Source organism: Acartia tonsa, chromosome 13 (genome assembly GCF_053477335.1).
Source record: "Acartia tonsa isolate MP-2025a chromosome 13, ASM5347733v1, whole genome shotgun sequence".
Taxonomy (NCBI): domain Eukaryota; kingdom Metazoa; phylum Arthropoda; class Copepoda; order Calanoida; family Acartiidae; genus Acartia; species Acartia tonsa.
Window position 1 is genome coordinate 44,020,609 of NC_137272.1, and position 21,220 is coordinate 44,041,828.

The following is a 21,220-nucleotide window of genomic DNA, read 5'->3' on the forward strand; positions in this document are numbered from 1 at the left end:
ACAATGGCCGATAAAATTGATGTGCATCCCCAATGATGATGCACAAAATTCCCTTTTCTGTAGATTGCAATTATTGGTTGAAACATTTGGACACTCAAGTTATTAGTCAACCAATAAAATTCAATTCAATCAAAGTCCCCAAAGTTGTTAAGCCAACGAATAAGAAAACGTCATTAAAAACTTTGGGGATTATTGTAATAAACAGCACATAGTTCTTATTATGTGGTGGGGATGGTTAGCAACCAGAGATGGCATAAAAAAAACCACGTGGTTTTAATCAAGTGGTTTAAACCAAAAAAACCATGCTTAAAAAAAACAAAAAAAAACAAGGTGGGATGGTTTAAATGTTTTTTTTAAATATTTATACAAAGGCATATCTTTCCAGTTATATCTTTTCATAACGTAAATAATACAGTAAATAACTGTCAGTCAGGGTTGTCAAATCGGGCGGGCGGTTTTGGGCTGCCCTTTTTCGGGACCTTTTGGGCAGATTTGGAAACCCCCCGTTTCGGCGGTGCGAAAAAGGGGGAGGGGGTGAAAAAAGAGGGGGAGACAGGCCTATAATTTGGATATTATTAAAAAAAAAAAAAAAAAAAAAAAACCTGATTTAAGCCAAAAAAAAAAAAACTGGATTGTTCTTTTTTAAAAAAAACCTGTTTTTTTTCCATCTCTGTTAGCAACTAAATATACATAGGTGCTTTCCCTCAAAGTGCCTATAGAGCAATTAACCCAGATCTTTTTGATAAAAATTGAAAATAAGTAAGTGGTAGTTTGCCTAACCTCTGCAGGGGACTCTAAGCCTGCGGGGATGCTCAGTACCCAACATAATCTATCATAACCTAAAGTAATAAACAAACAAACAAGCAAAAAGCTAGATACTTTGAGAAAATACGCCAAAAATTTTATTAATCAAAGAAAACTCAGCTATGAAGTAAAAAAACTCTTCAAAGCTAACTTTTAAAATAAAGTACGCAACAGACACAAAAAAAGACACTATGCCTGATGGTGACCATGTCCATGGTGGTGATGCCCATGATGATGGTGGTGATGGTGAGTCTTCTGATGCTTGGCCTGGGGTGCTCCATCCAGGCTTGGGGTGACAGCCCGCTTGCGACGGGTCCTCAAATTACATTTAATGAGATCTTAAGGGATAAGACCATTAAATTGATAGACATGCCCAAAGAAGAAAAAAAGAAGTGTAATATTTTTAAAATTTAAGCTTTTCTATTAAAAGCGTCGGTACGCCGTTACAGATAATTCTTATTCTTAATTTAGGCATGTAAAAATTGTCCTATCGATTTAAAACTTGGCATAGTTATTCTTGTAATAGATAGGTACAATTTCGAAAGCTTAGAAACTCCTAAAACAAAAAAGTAAAATCTTATAGGCGAAGAATATCATAATCAAATCAAAGGTTCGCTTTTATGGATGTTGCATGTAATCATTGTTTTCAAAGTATTATATGTTATATTTATTTTCAAGTTTACGGTTAAGTGGAAAATGCGTTGTTTTTAATACATTTTTAAAGGTTAAAAAGAAATCTTTGGTAACCTGATCTTTAAATGTTCTTTTGTTCAACATTTACAAGAACAATGAATACAAAATTTTTGTTTTTGTAAATATGCAGGTTCACAAAATTGCAACAACAAAAAAACAGAGATAAACTTTTATTTACTCGGCTATTAGGTATAAGATAATTTTTTTTTTTAAATTCAATCATAACTCCGTTTGTCCATGTCTGTCTTATGTATGTAATTTCTCGCCTTAAATTAAAGATGAAAGATAAAACTATTCCTTAATAAAAAATAAAAAATTATAAAACTGTATGTCAAGATTAAATCAATAAAAACAATAATAATAATTATCTTATTAAATCATCTTTTAATGTTCTTTATTTAAGATTTGCAAGAACTCTATGAATTGAATACATTTTCTGTTGTTAAAACTGTACACAAAATATGCTACAATAAAAGAATCAGAAACAAAATGCTTTTTACTTGACTATTAAAGACAAGTGTTTTTTTTTGTCAATCTGACTGTATATATTTTCTATAAGATAAAGGTCCAATATGCCTAATCTTAAAGATTCCTACTTCCAATGATAATCTACTCTATAACTCACTTAGTCCGTATATAAGTCTATGGTTGTAATAGGAATTCTATCTTATTTTCAACTCATAAAACTATTCCTTAATATAAAATAGATATTATAAAACTGTATGTCCATCCAGATTAAATCAATGAAAAACAATGATAATAATAATTGTTTTTTTTTTCAATTGACAAAACAAAACAAAAGAAACTTAACCCTTTTTAATTATGATCCTTTACTCAGGGATCTAAATGGATAAGACAATGGCCGATAAATCAATGTACATATACAAAATTGCATAAAAACATTTCGACACCCAACTTAATGAATCGAAAAAATCAATACAAGTCCCCAAAGCTGTTAAGACAACAAATAATAAGACTGTTATTATAAACTTTGAGGACTCCCTAGTGTAATAAACAGCTCAATGTCCCCTCCCTCTCTATGCTTTCTCACAATGTGCCGCTTAAGCACTGATAACTGATAAATTGATTATAATAAATATAGTTAGATAAGCCTTGTTTATGTTAAAAAAAGCTAAAAACAACACCCAGTCTAGGTAACCAGTGCAGAATAATCTACCTGATAATCAAACACAGGAGTGCGTCCTTCCTGTGATGGGCTGGCAGTCCTGGTCCCTGGACAGGTAGCAGCGGCGCAGGCAGCGAGTCATGTCCAGACAGATGGAACAAATAACAGTCCTGAAACAAGATCAGTTTTCATAAAAAACTGATGCCTTTTTTAAATATATAAAAAGATTACTGTTTTTTTTTGTGCACCGAAATTATTTCTAAAACTTAAATCTTAAAAATATCAGGAACAAGATAAAATAATTTTCATTTGCACAGACAAACACACATTCTACTACTTTTACAAATAAACACTGAAAAGACAGACGTCCCATGGGAGCATTCAAGTGCAAAAAAGACATTTGTAATATTGTAAAGAGTGTAATTTTGTTCGTGTAATTCCGTAAAATATTTGTGAAAATTAAAAGTGTTAAGTTGTAGTCAAGTAGGTACTCATATTAAGTCAAAGCGTTCTTAATTTAATTATAACCAATTTTTTTTGAAGTTTTATTGGAACAATTTAGTCCATATTTAGGAACAGTTTGACTTAACAAAAGCATTTGACTACAACCCAAACACAGCAAATCTATTCTTGTGAGCCCTGTACTTTGTACAACATCAGATAATAATAACATACCTAAACCATGGCTTTGTTAGCATTGCCAACCACAGCAAATCTATTCTTGTGAGCCCTGTACTTTGTACAACATCAGATAATAATAACATACCTAAACCATGGCTTTGTTAGCATTGCCAACCACAGCAAATCTATTCTTGTGAGCCCTGTACTTTGTACAACATCAGATAATAATAACATACCTAAACCATGGCTTTGTTAGCATTGCCAACCACAGCAAATCTATTCTTGTGAGCCCTGTACTTTGTACAACATCAGATAATAATAACATACCTAAACCATGGCTTTGTTAGCATTGCCAACCACAGCAAATCTATTCTTGTGAGCCCTGTACTTTGTACAACATCAGATAATAATAACATACCTAAACCATGGCTTTGTTAGCATTGCCAACCACAGCAAATCTATTCCTGTGAGCGAGGTACTTTGTACAACATCAGATAATAATAACATACCTAAACCATGGCTTTGTTAGCATTGCCAACCACAGCAAATCTATTCCTGTGAGCGAGGTACTTTGTACAACATCAGATAATAATAACATACCTTAACCATGGCTTTGTTGGCATTGCCAACCACAGCAAATCTATTCCTGTGAGTGATGTACTTCGTACAACATTAGATAATTATAACATACCTTAACCATGGCTTTGTTAGCATTGCCAACCACAGCAAATCTATTCCTGTGAGCGATGTACTTGTACAAGAACATGTGATAACAATAACATACCTTAACCATGGCTTTGTTAGCATTACCAACCACAGCAAATCTATTCCTGTGAGCGAGGTACTTGTACAACTTGTCATATTCTGCCTGGAATTCTGTCTCGGCCTCCAGGCGGATTGTTATGATTTCTTTGGCCTAAAAGCAGATTTGTGTCATAAAAAATAGCCTAAAACCATCTCGGGACCTATGTGAAGCTTCCCTTATTTTAACTAACAAAGAGTAAAAGCACTTAAAATATTATAGAAACAGAAGTCTGAACAAATCTTCGATGAGAAAGGCTCAAAAATTCAGATCCATAGTACGCAATTATAGAAATGGCTTTTTATTCAATTCCCCAATAAGATCATTGCTAATTGCTTTTGAAATCCCCATGCCGTTTAAAATCAATATGTAGACTAGGGTTGGGCCGGATACTTTTTTGGCCGGATACCGGATACCGGATATCCGGCTGATTTCAAATGCCGGATATCCGGTAACCGGCCGGATATCCGGTTAACGCCGGATATCCGGCAAATATCCAGTTATCCGGCCAAATTACCGGATATCCGGCCGGATAACCGGCCAAATTACCAGATATTAAAGTAGTAAAAAGAAAATTTCTTCAGAAATCTTATATAAATTTACATAAACTTAAACTTATTCAGAAAAAATGTTCTTCTAGCTTCAATAATAAGAAAATTATAGCCATTTAAGATTTTAAAAAGCAGATATTTTTGGTGTAAAGTGTAAAAAATTATAGAGCCGGATATCCGGCCGGATAGTTTCAATATCCGGTATCCGGCCGGATATTGAAAATGGCCGGATATCCGGCCGGATATCCGGCCACACCGGATATCCGGCCCAACCCTAATGTAGACCTTTATAAAAACGGACGGATTTTAGAAAAAAGCATTTTTATTTACTCAATTGAATCATCCGACTAAATTAAAACCTTACCACATTTAGTTTCATCTTCTCGATATAGTCCCAGACATGATTGGGAGGAATTCTTCCAACAATTGACAGGGAGTGACCAAGATCCGCCATCAAATGGTCTGCCTCGCCGCTAGTCTAGATAGATAGATAGATTATGATAGATAGTAATAGACAGATAGATTATGAGAGATAGATAGATAGACGGACAGACATATAGCAAGACGGATAGATTAAGTGAAATTCTTCCCACAATTGTCAGGGAATGACCAAGATCCGCCATTAAATGATCTGCCTCGCCACTAGTCTTGAGAGATAGATAGATTATGAGATAACAGAAAGATAGAGGAACAGAAAGATAGAGGGATAGATTGGGTGGCATACTTCCAACAATTGCCAGGGAATGACCAAGATCCGCCATTAAATGGTCTGCCTCGCCACTAGTCTTGAGAAATAGATAGATAGATAGACTGATATATTGATAGCTATATTATAGATAGATATATTATCCTTTAAGATCCCTGATTCTATAATGATAACTAACCTTGAACGCTTTAGCATCAAACTTGGCGACATCGGGCATGACCACGTGACCCTTCCATACATTCTCCTCTGACCAATGGTCGCCCCCCTCCCCCTCATCAAAGTCATCCCCTACACCGCCCTCCTCCCCCTCATTGGCTGACTCCGAGAGGAGGTCTGGAGTTTTTATGTTGACCGTACTGGATACCTAAAATTGGATGTAATTTTTAGCGAAGCTTCTCTATATTTAGAGTCTGTACTCTGTACGTTACAGTTATCTCTTTTTGTTTATTTAGGCATGTTAGAATTGTCCTATCGATTTCAAACTTTTGATGATGATTCGTGTGATTTTATGTTGACCGTACTGGATACCTGAAAGTAAATTTTTTAATTGTAAAATTTACATCCTAACACCTTGCAGAAATATCCCCCCCCCTTTACACCAACAAATTCTATAAAACGAGGTTTTGTGTAATGAAAAATATTTTAACTTGGATCTTACACCAGGTTTTCATGTTCTATAATAAAGTAGCATGTAAATAACTCTGTAGCGGGCTAAAATAACGAAATCCTCAATCACCCTCCTTTGCCCTATCCCCTCCCCTCCTATTGGATAAAAGACCCGACCAATAAAAGCGAGGGGAAAGTGCAATCTAAATTGACGACAATTTTTCTCTTGTTATAATATCCACGTATAATCTACATCAATTTTTTGTATGAGGGTCACCATTAAGGGTTAGAATCCTTAAAATGGTTAGACTGGGCATAGATTTATAGAGGATTTACCAATCGATCGAAATTAAAAAATTACTTACACAATTTCCTAAGAATATAAAATGAGCGACACATTATACAAAAATCAACATTAAGTGCTTTATTACAATAAGACAAACAGGAAGACTTGTAGATTAGTATTGCATCAGATATAAAAAAAATGTTTTGTCTCAATGCTTTATGTTGAAGATTTAAATCTAAATCTAATTTTTTGAAAATTTAAATTTGGGTAGGTATCTTGTTTCTATTTATTTATATAAGTTTAAAATATGATGCATGTACTTTGTCAATTTTTTAACACAATCACGTGGTTGTTTTATAAACAAAATAATGTGAATGGAACAATTTTAAATTATTTTTCTTATCTAAGGAATTTATGTTTATATGAGATGGGAAGGGACAACGGGACTGAAAATTATGCTGGTACCCAAAGTCTTCTTATTTGGGCACTTCAAATCTTTGTGTATTTTTTAAAAATCTTAATTGATTGGTTCTTACTAAAAATAACTTTTTAGCCAACAGATTTCTAGAGTAGGAGTAATTGCGTTTTATGAGCGTTATTTTCTTTTGTCTTATCCCTTAAGATCCCTGATGTTTGCAATGTTATACTTTTTTCTTCTAAACATCTACCCCTGGTTGTTTCTGATTAAATTTACCCCATAACCATATAATCAGTCCCCTCCCCCTGATAGTGAAAATCTTCAATTAATTATTGGTTTAGAAAGTTTGAGTACTACTACAACCAACCAATCATAAATTCAGGATAATGTGCTTAAAACCATTAGATACAAGAGTCATTTATATAATCCCCAATGTTCCCCCCTTCCCTGATAAAACTAGATTTGCAAATTTATTTTCAAAACATCTATCCCTATCTCCCTGGTTGTTTCTGAGTAAATTTCCTCCGGAACTAAATATTCGCTTCATCCAGGGAGGGAGGGGACATTGGGCTGTTTAATACACTATACCCCAAGGTTTTTTAAAAAAAAGTTTCTTATTGGTTTGCTTAACAACCAGGGTATCGGAGCCGTATAGTTTTGATGCGGCTCCGGCTCCAGCTCCGGCTCCTACCTCTAAATTAATATATCAATTTTTGTTCATTATTGAATTTGATAAAATAAGATAAATAATATAAAATATTTTGCTTTTATTTGATTAAAGCTATATAAAAGTAGAAGGATGTGTGTCTATTTTTTAAGTAACAATAGTTTTTTAGTTTATTATATGGAAATAGACCGTTGCCAAATTATAATATTACCTAAAAAAATCATTTTTAGGTAATCTGGAGCCGGAGCCGTTTTTAACGAAAAATACAGCTCCGGCTCCACCAAAAATGTTGCTGCTCCCGGCTCTGGCACACTGTTAACAACTTTGGGGACTTTTATTGGTAAGTGATTAAACGTTTCAAACACTAATTGTAATCTACAAAAGGGTAATTATGTGGATCATCATTGGGGATGTAGATAAATTTATCGGCGATTGTCTTATCCCTTCAGATCCCTGATTTGTTTCCTCCTTGCTATTGAAAATCTTTAATCTTGTTTTAGATATTTATTTTATTTGAAATTTCATTTCCTTCGCATTTGATGAAATTCAGGTATAGAAGGGCAGCTAATTCTTATATATAAAAGTAACAAGATGTCTGTCTGTGTCTGCACCGAGGGTCTCACTTACCACTAAACCGATGGGGTTCTTCTTCAAAGAATTATAACTATATTGGGAGAGGGTACCATCTAACACCCTCTTAGACAAAATCGCAATAAGGAAAAAATTAATTTTTTACTTTTTTTTTTTAAAACTAAAATTATGTGCCCCTTGGGGCGTAGATGCTGATAAAAACACAATAGATCTAAAGAATTTCTCCAGGTATCTTAAATTAATATAAATCCTTCATGACGATAAACAAAATTGTAACTTTCATAGACTGATATTATTGGTTGAAATTTAGGTTTGGTCTTTTCAACCAATAACTTTCAATAAAAGTACAAAAGTTTAAATCCGTCGAATAAGATAACGTAGTTATAAAACTTTGGGTACAAGTGTAATTTACAGTCCAATTTTCCCTTCTCTGTAACCTTTAATTCTTGATGTTTGTGAGTGAGTGTTTATGTAAGTATGTTTGTAATCCTATTTCATCCCCAATATTTAAAATTTAGCAGGGATATTAAGGGATAAGACATTGAAGGAAAAATTTATGAACATTAAGATATATGAGTTTGAAAGAACTTAAATGTTAGAGGGAGATTAGAAATCTGCATCAAGTTTTAAGGATTTTTTTTATAAAATTCGTTTTTTGTATAAAAGCGGAAATACAATTTAAGTTAATTAATATTGACATCTGTGATTGGTGGATGGAAAACTATCTGTGCTCTGATTGGAGAAGCTTAAGTGCCGTACATCATTCAACCAATTAGAGCGCAGGTAGTTTCCAATCCACCTATCCTATTTGTCAAAATTTATGAACTTAAATTGTATTTTCGCTTTTAGATGAAGAATTATACAAAAAACGAATTTTATAAATAAATCTCCAAAATGTGATGCAGATTTCAAATCTCCCTCTAACATTAAAATTCTTTCCAACTTATATATCCTAATGTACATTCCCAATGGTGATCAGTAAAATTACCACGTCTGTAGATTACTATTATTGTTTGAAAAGTTTAGACACTACTAGTATAAAGATTTTGAGCCTATGAATAAGATAAAGTAATCATACAACTTTGGGTACTAGTGTAATTTAAAATCCAGTTTCCCCTCCCTCCCTGGATATTTCTTGAACGTCAAGAACCCATACAAATTGATCAATACATTGGTTTCATTTCTTTTCATAATTCTATTCAAAATTGATTTCTTTTTACGTCCATCCATTCATTTAGGTTATCTTTTATAGAATATCAACTCATAAAGAAACCATTAAAAGAGATAATTATTCTTTCATTTATATAGAACAGGTAATAAATAATATCCTCATACTAAAGTAACAGGATGTCTATATGTTTGTTTGTTTGAGGAAGGGTGACACCAACCTCCCAAGAAAAATCACACAAAGAAAAAAATTACCCCCCCCCCTCAAAAAAAATAAATCTTCCAACCCTCAAAATTTTTTTTACTTTTTCTTTTTCAATCTAAACAAAAATTGGGTTATCGAATTCAACTCCCACCTCCTCAAGTGCCCCTAGAATCTTCCAAGTGAGTAGTAGCCGCTAGTGTTTAATCATGAAGAAGCCATAAAAAGAGATAATTATTCTTTCATTTTATTTAAAGAGGTAATTTTATGTACTAATATCCTTATAACAAAGTAACAGGATATCTGTATGTTTGTTTGGGGGTGGGTGCCACCAACCTTCTAAGAAAAATCACCCCTAGAAAAAATAACAACCCTGTCCTCCACCAAATTAAAATATCCCACCTCCCCCAATTTGTTTTTTACTTTTTCTTTTTAAATCTATATAAAAAATGGGTTATCGAATTCAACTCCCCCCTCCTCAAGTGCCCCTAGAGGCCTCCAGGCGGCGTAGCTGCTAGTGTTAAATCTTATTAACCATAACTATTCTCTCATTTATATTAAATAGGTAATATTGTGTATTAATATCCTTACAAAAAAATAACAGAATATCTAAATGTTTGCTTGTTTGTAAGGCTACCCTAGTAGTTTTTACCCCTTTTCGGTCAGATTAGAAATCCACAGTCACTAGATTTCAGATTTAAATCTGTCTCAATATGACTCGTTGTTACCAAAGTTCAGATATGACAAAATTTGACCAAAGTTCAGATTTCAATCTGAAATTTAGTGACATTATGTCAGGTTATTTTCTCATTTTTGGCAATGCAAACAAATCTGACACAATATCACCAAAAGTCATATATGACATTTAGTGACATAGAGTCAGAGTTGGGGAAATTACCTAATCTGACACATTATTGCCAAAAGTCATATATGACATTTAGTGAAATAGAGTCAGAGTTGAGAAAATTACCTAATCTGACACAATATCACTAAAAGTCATATATGACATTTAGTGACATAGAGTCAGAGTTGGGGAAATTACCTAATCTGACACAATGTTACTAAAAGTCATATATGACATTTAGTGACATAGAGTCAGAGTTGGAGAAATTACCTAATCTGACACATTATTGCCAAAAGTCATATATGACATTTTGTGAAATAGAGTCAGAGTTGGGGAAATTACCTAATCTGACACAATATCACTAAAAGTCATATATGACATTTAGTGACATAGAGTCAGAGTTGGGGAAATTACCTAATCTGACACAATGTTACTAAAAGTCATATATGACATTTAGTGACATAGAGTCAGAGTTGAGGAAATTACCTAATCTGACACATTATTGCCAAAAGTCATATATGACATTTAGTGAAATAGAGTCAGAGTTGAAAAAATAACCTAATCTGACACAATATCACTAAAAGTCATATATGACATTTAGTGACATAGAGTCAGAGTTGGGGAAATTACCTAATCTGACACAATATCACTAAAAGTCATATATGACATTTAGTGACATAGAGTCAGAGTTGGGGAAATTACCTAATCTGACACATTATTGCCAAAAGTCATATATTACATTTAGTGAAATAGAGTCAGAGTTGAGAAAATTACCTAATCTGACACAATATCACTAAAAGTCATATATGACATTTAGTGACATAGAGTCAGAGTTGGGGAAATTACCTAATCTGACACAATGTTACTAAAAGTCATATATGACATTTAGTGACATAGAGTCAGAGTTGGGGAAATTACCTAATCTGACACATTATTGCCAAAAGTCATATATGACATTTAGTGAAATAGAGTCAGAGTTGGGGAAATTACCATATCTGACACATAGTTACCAAAAGTCATATATGACATTTAGTGATTTAGAATCAGACTTGAGAAAACTACCTAATCTGACACATTGTTACCATAAATCATATATGACATTTAGTGACATAGAGTCAGAGTTGGGGCAATTACCATATCTGACACATTGTTACCAAAAGTCATAGTTGAGGAATTTACTTTACCTGACACATTGTTTGCAAAAGTCATGTATGACATGTATTGACATAAAGTCAGAGTTGAGAAACTACACAATCTGACACATTGTTACCAAAAGTCATATATGACATTTAGTGAGATAGAGTCAGAGTTGGAAAAATTACCTAATCTGACACATTGTTATCAGAATTCATATATGACATTTAGTGACATAGAGTCAGAGTTGGGGCAATCACCATATCTGACACATTGTTACCAAAAGTCATATATGACATTTAGTGAAATAGAGTCAGAGTTGGGGAAATTACCTAATTTGCTTGGGGGGGGGGGGGAGTTAATTACTCCCCCTCCAATATGTTGGGAGGGGTAAATAATGATTACCTAATCTGACACATTGTTGCCAAAAGTCAGATATGACATTTAGTGACATAGAGTCAGAGTTAAGAAAATTACCTAATCTGACACAATTTCACCAAAAGTCATATATGATATTTATAGACATAGAGTCAGAGTTGAGAAAATTACCTAATCTGACACAATATCACCAAAAGTCATATATGACATTTAGTGACATAGAGTCATAGTTACGAAAATTACCTAATATGACACATTGTTGCCAAAAGTCATATATGACATTTAGTGACATAGAGTCAGAGTTGGGGAAATTACCTAATATGACACAATATCATCAAAAGTCATATATGACATTTAGTGACATAGAGTCAGAGTTGGGGAAATTACCTAAACTGACACAATATCATCAAAAGTCATATACGACATTTAGTGACAAAGAGTCAGAGTTGAGAAAATTACCTATTCTGACACAATGTTACTAAAAGTCATATATGACATTTAGTGACATAGAGTCAGAGTTGAGGAAATTACCTAATCTGACACATTATCACTAAAAGTCATATATGACATTTAGTGACATAGAGTCAGAGTTGGGGAAATTACCTAATCTGACACAATGTTACTAAAGGTCATATATGACATTTGGGAGTGACATAGAGTCAGAGTTGAGAAAATTACCTAATCTGACACAATATCATCAAAAATCATATATGACATTTAGTGATATAAGAGTCAGAGTAGGGGAAATTACCTAATATGACACATTGTTGCCAAAAGTCATATATGACATTTAGTGACATAGAGTCAGAGTTGAGAAAATTACCTAATCTGACACATTGTTACCAAAAGTCATATATGATATTTAGTGACATAGAGTCAGAGTTGAGGAAACTTCCTAATCTGACACATTGGTAACAAAAATCATATATGAAATTTAGTGACATAGAGTCAGTGTGAGAAAATTACCTAATCTGACATATTGTTACCAAAAGTCAGATATAACATTTAGCAACATAGTCAAAGTTGGGGAAATACCTTATCTGACACATTGTTGCTAGAATTCATATATCACATGTATTGACATAGAGTCAGAGTTGTGAAAATTACTTAAAGGAAGCCTGCCAGAAATAACACGCTTTAACTATTGAAAGACTGTTACAAGTAGATCCATTAACCCAAATTTGAAGTCTTCAGCTTTAATAACAAAAAAGTTGTTTGCACTTTAAAATGACAATTTATGTACAAAGAAAATTTTGAAAGATTTTCAACACTCATGTTAAAAACTTTGAAATTACTACGTAGCCTAGAGACATAATTATAAGCTTTTTTTGTCACAAATTTAGGTTGCCAGTAACTAATTATATTTATTTTTAAAAATACCTATTTTTATAGTCAAAATCATTAAACAAAATAAGTTTAACTTACGTTGTACCTAGAGTACTGTAGTATTTCCAGCCAATCAGAAGGCTGAATCAGCTCAACGAACAATCACAGCTGAGCTTAATTTAGTTTCAATTGTTTCTGCTATAATTTTATGCTTACAAACGCATATTAAACCAAATTTTTGAGATTTTGACTATAAAAGTGGTGTTTTTATTATAGAAAAGAAATCAGTTACCAGCAATCTAAGTTTCTGACAAACATAAGGTCATAATTTTGTGTCTAGGCGATGTAATTTAATATTGTAATTTCTTTTGTAAGCAATGAAAATTTTTCGAAATTGTCATTGTAGATAAAATGTAATTTTGAAATGATTAGAACGTTTTATTTATTGAAGCTGAAGGCATCAAATTTGGGGTTTTGATTTTAATGCAATTTAAATCGAATTTTTTTCATAGATTTTGACATGAAATGTGGTGTTTTTATTGTAAATATGTAATCAGTTACCGGTAATCTAAGTTTCTGACAAAGATAAGGTTATAATTTTGTGTCTGGGCAACGTAATTTAATATTGTTTTTTTCTTTTATGAGCATTGGAAATCTTTAAAAAATTTCATTGTACATAAAATGCTATTTTGAAATACCTAGAACTTTTTTGTTATTGAAGCTAAACGCTTTAAATTTGGAGTATTGGGTCTACTTGTGGCAGTCTTTCAGAAGTTAAAGCGTGGTATTTCTTGCAGGTGTCCTTTAAGCATGGTATTTCTTGCAGTCTTCCTTTAATAATTTGAAAAATATTACTTCTTTGAATAGACATTGTTTAGATACACCCAGTGCATTGTTTAAGTAAAAGGCTCAACACGAAATGAATTATATAATTTGATAAACTGACTTTAACCCTTAACCCTTACAGATCAGGCCCCAATTCCCACCTTAATAGATCAGGGGGGGGGGGGGGGGGGGCTCCCCTCTATCTCGGCTCCTGGTACAGATAAAGACTAAATTTTAAAACAGCTGTAGAACGGCCAATTTTGCAGCTAGGATGACCAAATTTTAGGACGAACTTTTATTTTTCATTCTGTTTATTATTACTCAAGGATTTACCAAAAAAAAATATAGGTCTCTAGCTGTAATAGAAGTTACGATATTCATGATTTATGTCTGTAGTAAAAGCCGGACAAAAATCGGTCATAAAGTCAGTCAGGGAGCGGTCAAACGGTCATAACACCACTTTTCTCAGAAGGTCATTGATATCTAAGTATTCACCAAAAAAATTTTAGGTTTCTACCTTATACACAAAAGTCATAATGTAGAAATTAAGATTTATTTAGAATTTTTTCGAATTTTTTCGAGTTTTTTTTGCTAATCAACCGACTTTGACCGGACACCACGACTGACACAGACCAGATATCCTAATAAAATCAACTCTTGCCGACGTATAATTACTAAACTTAAAAAGTCATGAAGGTACAGCTCTCCATCTTACCCACAAAAAAATGAGTGATTTTTTAAATATGGGTATGAAACATAACTGAGAGTTGTAATCTTTTTAATACCTCCATCCTGGCAGGCACAGGATTCCAGCAAACCTGGCAGGGTCATCCAGGTAAAAAGCAAAATATTTTTTGACTTAAACTTAAGGTGTTCAATTAAATTTTAGGTTCCAGGTATGATCCTGCAGGTCCTGATCCCTTAGGTCTCCAGAAATCTTTTAAAGCCTCCCCTGACCGCCGACTTTGGAGGGTAGCAACTGCCTAGTACAGCTGCGGCTGTTTTTTTGTTTTTTTTAATTTCTAATAAAATTTATATAAAGATAAAAAACTTTTTTTTAGATGTATTTCTAGCTTCAAAAAAAACAAGGATGACAACATCCATAAGTAGCGAAGCACAAAAATCGTATATACAAGTAGATTTAAAGTGATTTTTTTAAATTCAAGAATAGATTTATTGGAGAAAATAAACACAAAACCTTGGTTTATTTGTATTATGATGACAGTCAAAGTAAATTACATAAAAGATGCTCATAACAATGAGAAAAATTATTTTGATACTGGTTTGAAAGTTTGAAAATAGGACCAAAAACAATAAAGATATGGGGAAATATGTAAAACATATAAAAATAGCCAAAAACCTGCGAAAAGACAGTTTGACCGCCACGATTGTTTACTTAAAACTACCGAAAATTTATTTTGATATCTATAACTGAAAAAAATCTTGAAAATCGGACCATAAACACCAAAGATATGGAGAAAAATCTGAAAAATAGAAAAAATAGCCTAAAACCTGCAAAAGGCAGTTGGACTGTCATAGTTAATTCCTGTAATAGACGGGAAATTTGATTTTGATACCTATATCTGAAAGAATTTTGAAAATCGGATCATAAACACCAAAGATATGGATAAAAATCTAAAAAATATAAAAATAGCCTAAAACCTGCTAAAAAGTGGTCTGACCGCCATCGATGTTTTATAGTTAATTGTGCTCCTTAATGATAGGAATGTTGTCAAAAAGTTTCAGCCTTTTATCATTTATAGGAGCTGAGTAAATCCCATTTCCCCCATAGCGTTACGGACTGACTGACTGACGGACTGATTGACGGACAAAGCGAATTATAGAGTAGCTTCGCTACTAAAAATTACAGCCGTTAGAAATTTGTAAGTAAAAAACAAACGTTGTTAAAAAAAAGGTTGAAGAAAGCAAAATTTGACTTTGATTCACTTATAGTCGGAAACTCATTATCAAACAGAGGACATGGAAGCATGTAAAAGTGGCTGACTCAGACTATGTCAAAAAAATAACCAGTGAGAGGCCACTAAATTTTACCATTGGACAATTGCAGTGTATACTGGCCTCTCATTGGTTAATTTTTTTGACGTCATATTCTGAGTCAGTCTATTACTAGCTTTGGGACATGCACAAAAAATGCTAGCTCTAGCTCTAATGAGGGCTGAGATAATTGAGAGGAAGGGGCCAAATTGTTAAGGGATAACTGGCAAAAATGTTAAGAGTTATTTATTGCATCATTTATAGGCAGTAACATGATAATTTGTAAGAATTATTCCAGTTTTGTTATCCCTGAGGCTCAAAAGCACGGGCCAACAGAGCTGGTATCAATTGTATTAAGAATAATGAATTTACTATTTGCAGAAAATTTTCTATAATATGATGTTATACAGGGTGCAGCACATAAATCCGGACTTTTTTTAAACGGCCATAGTGCCAAGACTACTTGACCGATCAGGACGTTTGACCCCACTATGAAAAGCTTAGGTAATTAGCTTTTTACCCACAAAAAGCTTTGGACGATGTAGGACATGTACTCTGAGCTGGCTGTGCATATGTTCAACTATGCAAATTCCAAGTGCGCAGATTGCTCATAAAACTTGCTAAAGGTACTGTTAGATACATAATTTAGGTACTAGAAATTACTAGAGTTCTCTATTAAAGTTGACTTGCCGGTGGTAATCCGGCAAATTGACACGTGGCAGATTGTGAGATGTCAAAAACGCCAAAAATCTTGAAAATTTCACGATTCTCGTCTACAGGGGCCCATTTGGAACCTTGAATCTCGTTTTAGACTATGGGTTGCGCTGACAACCCTAGCTAAATCTTCATGCCATTTCCAAAAAGGTATAAAACGTCGTTCTAGCTCAACTGTGGCCCAAATAAGAGCCGACGTGTCGAAGGGTAGCTTGAAAGATGGGAATTTGGATCCTGAGGTTACTCATATCCCTAAGGAAATGTGGCCTCCCAGCAGCCCAGATCTTAATCCATTAGACTATTTGGCCCAGAGCTACTTTAATGCATGCACCAATAGACGTGCCTTTACCATCAAGTCCTTCCTCATTGCCACTATCAAGGAGAACTTCGCCAGTTTGTACAGGGACATGGTAACCAGGGCCTGTAGGTGGTTCAGGGGGCGGGTAGGGGCGGTAATTGAGGCTGTCGGCGATTTTATTGAATAATCTAATAGTCATATACCTATTTTGCCTCTCAGTTTTTAAAATTCGATACAATCTTTAAAATTGACGATTTTATGTTCATTTGTTTACAAATTAGAAAAAGTCCGGATTTATGTTCCGCACCCTGTACATGATTTTCAGTATGGCTGTGAACAGTTTCTAATCCAGCGGATTTTAATCGGTTTTGAAGCTATACTGGAATAGTTATTTCTCGTATCGTATTATAAACGGCTTTCCACGGATATAGAATGTACAATTATCAGATTAAAACTAGTTTTTTTAGCCCCGTGGTGCCGAAGGCACCGGCTAAAAAAACTAGTTTTAATCTTGTGATTGTACATTTCTATATTCGTAGAAAACTGGATATAATACGATGCTAGACATAGTTTTTTCGTATTCATGAGAACCGGTTCCTATCCACCGGATTCAAATGAATATGAGAAAAGTAATTACACTTTTTTTTGTTGGGTTAGTCTCTCAGTCAGTCCATAAAGCTATTTAACTTTCTCTCGTGCTATGAAAGATAGACTGCTGAAATTAATAGTGAAGAGATCCATGACACAGGCACATCAAGTCTAAACATTGTTTTATCAGTCATTTTCTTTTAAAAATATAATTTTTTTTTATAAATTATGATTTTTAAAAATATATTTTCTCTCTTTCAAAAATTGTATGAAAATATGTTCTAAATTACTTAAATACAGAATTCTGTTTATTTTTAGACTTGATTGTGGAGATGCTTCGCTATCATTTTGTCCCAGGAATCTGGTAATTATTAGAGTTGCCACGATTTCAAATTGTATCTAACTGTTGTAGAATCATTAGGCCAAGTTTGAAATCAATAGGACAACTAACATGCCTAAACTAACAATAAGAGCTATCGTTTCGTATATACATAGACGTTTGGACGGAACAGCCTTAATTATAGAAAAGATGCGCTTTTTAAAATGCTACAATATATACTAGCAGTGTCCAAACTTTTCCGCTGATAATTTTTATCTACAAAAGGGGTAAATTTGTTAACCACTATTGGGGAAATTTCAATGATTTTTAGGCCATTGTCTTATCCCCAAGGTCCCTGGATGTTCTAACAAAATGCTTCGCTAGATATGGACATGATTGATCTAATTCTACTCAGGGATATAAAGGGACAAGACAATGGCCGATAAATTGATGTAATTCTCCAATATTTATACACAAAAATACACCTTCTGTAGAAAGCAATTAGTGGTTGAAAAGTTACCTTAATTAATCAACCAAAAAAATCAATAATAGTTCCCAAAGTTGTTATGCCAACCAATTAGAAAACGTTATTAAAAAACTTTGGGGGCCAGTGTAATAAACAGTCCAATCTCTTCTCCCTCCCTGCATTCTACTAAATAAAAAATGTGAAATGGAAAATATGAAAAAGAATAGGCATTTTATTCTCAAACTTTTAATGGAGAAACAACCCCCCCCCTCCCTCCCAGTGGTTTAGTCTGCAGAAAGGAAGGTAATAATTGGCTGTTTATTACACTAGTTCCCAAAATTTTATAATAACGTTTTCTTATTCGCTACCTTAACAACTTCAAATGTACACAACTTAACCTAAATTGTTAGATACGTCAATCTAAATAAGTATAACCGCACAGGGATCTAAAGAGATAAGACAAGTGCCAATAAATTGAAGTATATACCCAATTGTGATGCACAAAATTACCCCATCTGTAGATTTAAATTATTGCTTAAATTGAAATCTCTCTCTCTCTCTAATAACCGCAAGGTAACCTTTAGTCATGAGAGAATGGGTGAATGGGTTTGTGTGTGTGTGTGCGCGCGCGCACTTGCTTTCGGTCAGCCAGTTGTGAAAAACAGGTTACAGTGTGAAGATACTACGTGAGTTTTGATGCAAAGATTCAATGTAATAAGTGTTGTTTAATAATAAGTTAATAATAACTATTCAAATAAGGAATTCCAACTCAAAGTTCAAATTATATTTCTATTGTTTATTTAAATAGTGCTTTAAACAGTTAAATTCAAATGCTGCAATTTAACGGTTTGAAATTTGGCTGTTTATTAGCAATGTTTAATTATAATTCATTTAACCTTAAACCAAAGAGAGAAAAAATATATAGAACGAAAAACGTCAACATGATCATCTAAAAGTAAACCAAGAGGTAAGAACAATAACTTAGTAAATGATTAATACATTTTGTTTTAAATTTGTGTATATTATCAAATCCCAAACGTTTTGAATACTAATAAGGAAATGGGCGGAGTTGAAATAGCTTGGGTTAAGAATGATAGAGTATAAGAAGAGATGGGGGATTTAATCAAGCATTTATGATCAATTTATATCCAGGGAAGGGGACAAGAAATTGTAAATTACACTGGTACTTAAAATCTTATTACCACCTTATTCTTATTCCTTGCTACAAATATTTTGAGTACTTTTATTGAATTGTGGTTGGTTGGTAGCAGATAAACTTTATTTACATATGGGGTAATTGTTTATCATCATTGGGTATGTACATCAATTTATTATCCATTGTATTATCGTCTTATCCCTTAACATCCCTGATTTATTACCCTTCCTAAACAAATAAAATATAAGATAGGGTTAAGATTCCCACATACCTTTATCGAAAGTTAGAGTCCCCAAAATTTTATAAAAACGTTTCTTATTCGTTGGCTTAACAACTTTGGGGACTTATTAGATTTTGATTGGTTTGTGTAATATTTAGTTGAGTGTCCAAACGTTTCAACCACTAATTGTAATCTACAGAAGGGGTTCTTTTGTAAATCATCATTAGGGATATACATCAATAACTCGGCCATTGGATATAGTTGAAATTGGGTTGCTGTTTGTTAAGCATAATTATTTCATTTTTTTTATATTTTTGAAGGAGGGGCCGTTTGACTGTAAATTACATTGGTACCTAAAGTTTTATAACCGCATTTTGGTACCCAAAGTTTTATAACCGCATTATCTTATCTTATTTCCATGAATTTTGATTGCTTTGTCTTAATTTTTGGTCAATAATTTTAATCTACAGAAGGGGAAACTTTGTCAGGGATCTTAAAGGATAAGACAAACATAAGGGGGGGGGAAGTTCTGCCACTTTCGCGTAAACAGTGTGCAGTGGACTAGGTATTGATTTTAGATTATAGGTTATTTAGGATAAAAGTTTACTTTTGGGTATTAGTTTACGTATATTTAATCATTTTTTGAATAGGTCTCCAGGTTCAGGTGCTGCAGGCTGGAAGGTCGTTTCTGGACAGGTAAAAAAATTACAAAATTTTTGTTTGAAGAGTTAGAGAGCAACTTATAAAACAAAATATGCTTCTTTTTGAATGTTATTAACATATCTGCAGAAAAAATTAAATTCGGCCTCCAGGTTCAGGTGCTGCAGGCCTCCAGGTACACTCTGGACAGGTAAAAATTTAAAAAATTATTTGAAGAGTTAGAGGTACACTTATTAAACCAAATATGCATCTTTTTGAATGTTATTACCATATTAGAAGAAAAAAAGACAATCGGCCTCCAGGTTCAGGTGCTGCAGGCCTCCAGGTACACTCTGGACAGGTAAAAATTAAGTTTTCTTATTTGAAGAGTTAGAGGTACACTTATTTAACCAAATATGCATCTTTATGGATGTTATCATCATATTTGCAGAAAAATTTAAAATCGGCCTCCAGGTTCAGGTGCTGCAGGCCTCCAGGTACACTCTGGACAGGTAAAAATTAAAATTTCTTATTTGAAGAGTTTGATGTACACTTATTTAACCAAATATGCATCTTTACCATTTCTGTAAATTAAAATTATTAGTTGAAAGCTTTTAAAAAAAACTACCAAATAAAAATTTAATTTAAGTACCCAAAGTTTTTAATCCTACGATTAAAAACTTGATTTTAAAACTTTGGGTTCTAGTGTAATTTCCCCTTCCTCAACTTTCTTCATTTATTATCATTGCATTAGGGCCGTATATCAAAATATAGTCAATTGACTTATCTCCTATTATCCCTGGATAAAAATAAAGTAATAACTATAGGTTGTGTAGAACTCTACAATTCTCTCAATAATCCTCTTTGTCCATCAGTCCGTCCGTAACACTATGGATGGCGATGCAATGTTGTAAACTAACAGACTGCTTAATTTTTGGGGGTATAGTCCCTTTCGTGGCAATGCCTCTTAAGGGGTGTTTCGTCGTATTTTCACAGTAGCTTTTCCCCTATTTCTAGCCCATGCGGGAAATTCACCTAAACCTAAAATAACCTAACCTAAAATAAATTATAAAAACTA

General features: G+C 33.3%; 1 protein-coding gene across 3 annotated transcripts in view; it reads right to left on the reverse strand.

Moving 5' to 3' along the window:
- The window catches only part of LOC145304204 (death-inducer obliterator 1-like), a 116,136-nt gene that overhangs the window by 33,153 nt on the left and 61,763 nt on the right, over positions 1-21,220 (reverse strand). For all 3 annotated transcript variants that reach the window (XM_080146022.1, XM_080146023.1, XM_080146021.1), the window contains 5 exons: positions 5,482-5,667; positions 4,962-5,075; positions 4,029-4,160; positions 2,675-2,793; positions 1,000-1,120 (listed from right to left, as the gene is read on the reverse strand). In XM_080146022.1, coding sequence (XP_080002148.1) covers positions 1,000-1,120; positions 2,675-2,793; positions 4,029-4,160; positions 4,962-5,075; positions 5,482-5,667 — 672 coding nt within the window. The remainder of the gene's footprint in view (positions 1-999; positions 1,121-2,674; positions 2,794-4,028; positions 4,161-4,961; positions 5,076-5,481; positions 5,668-21,220) is intronic.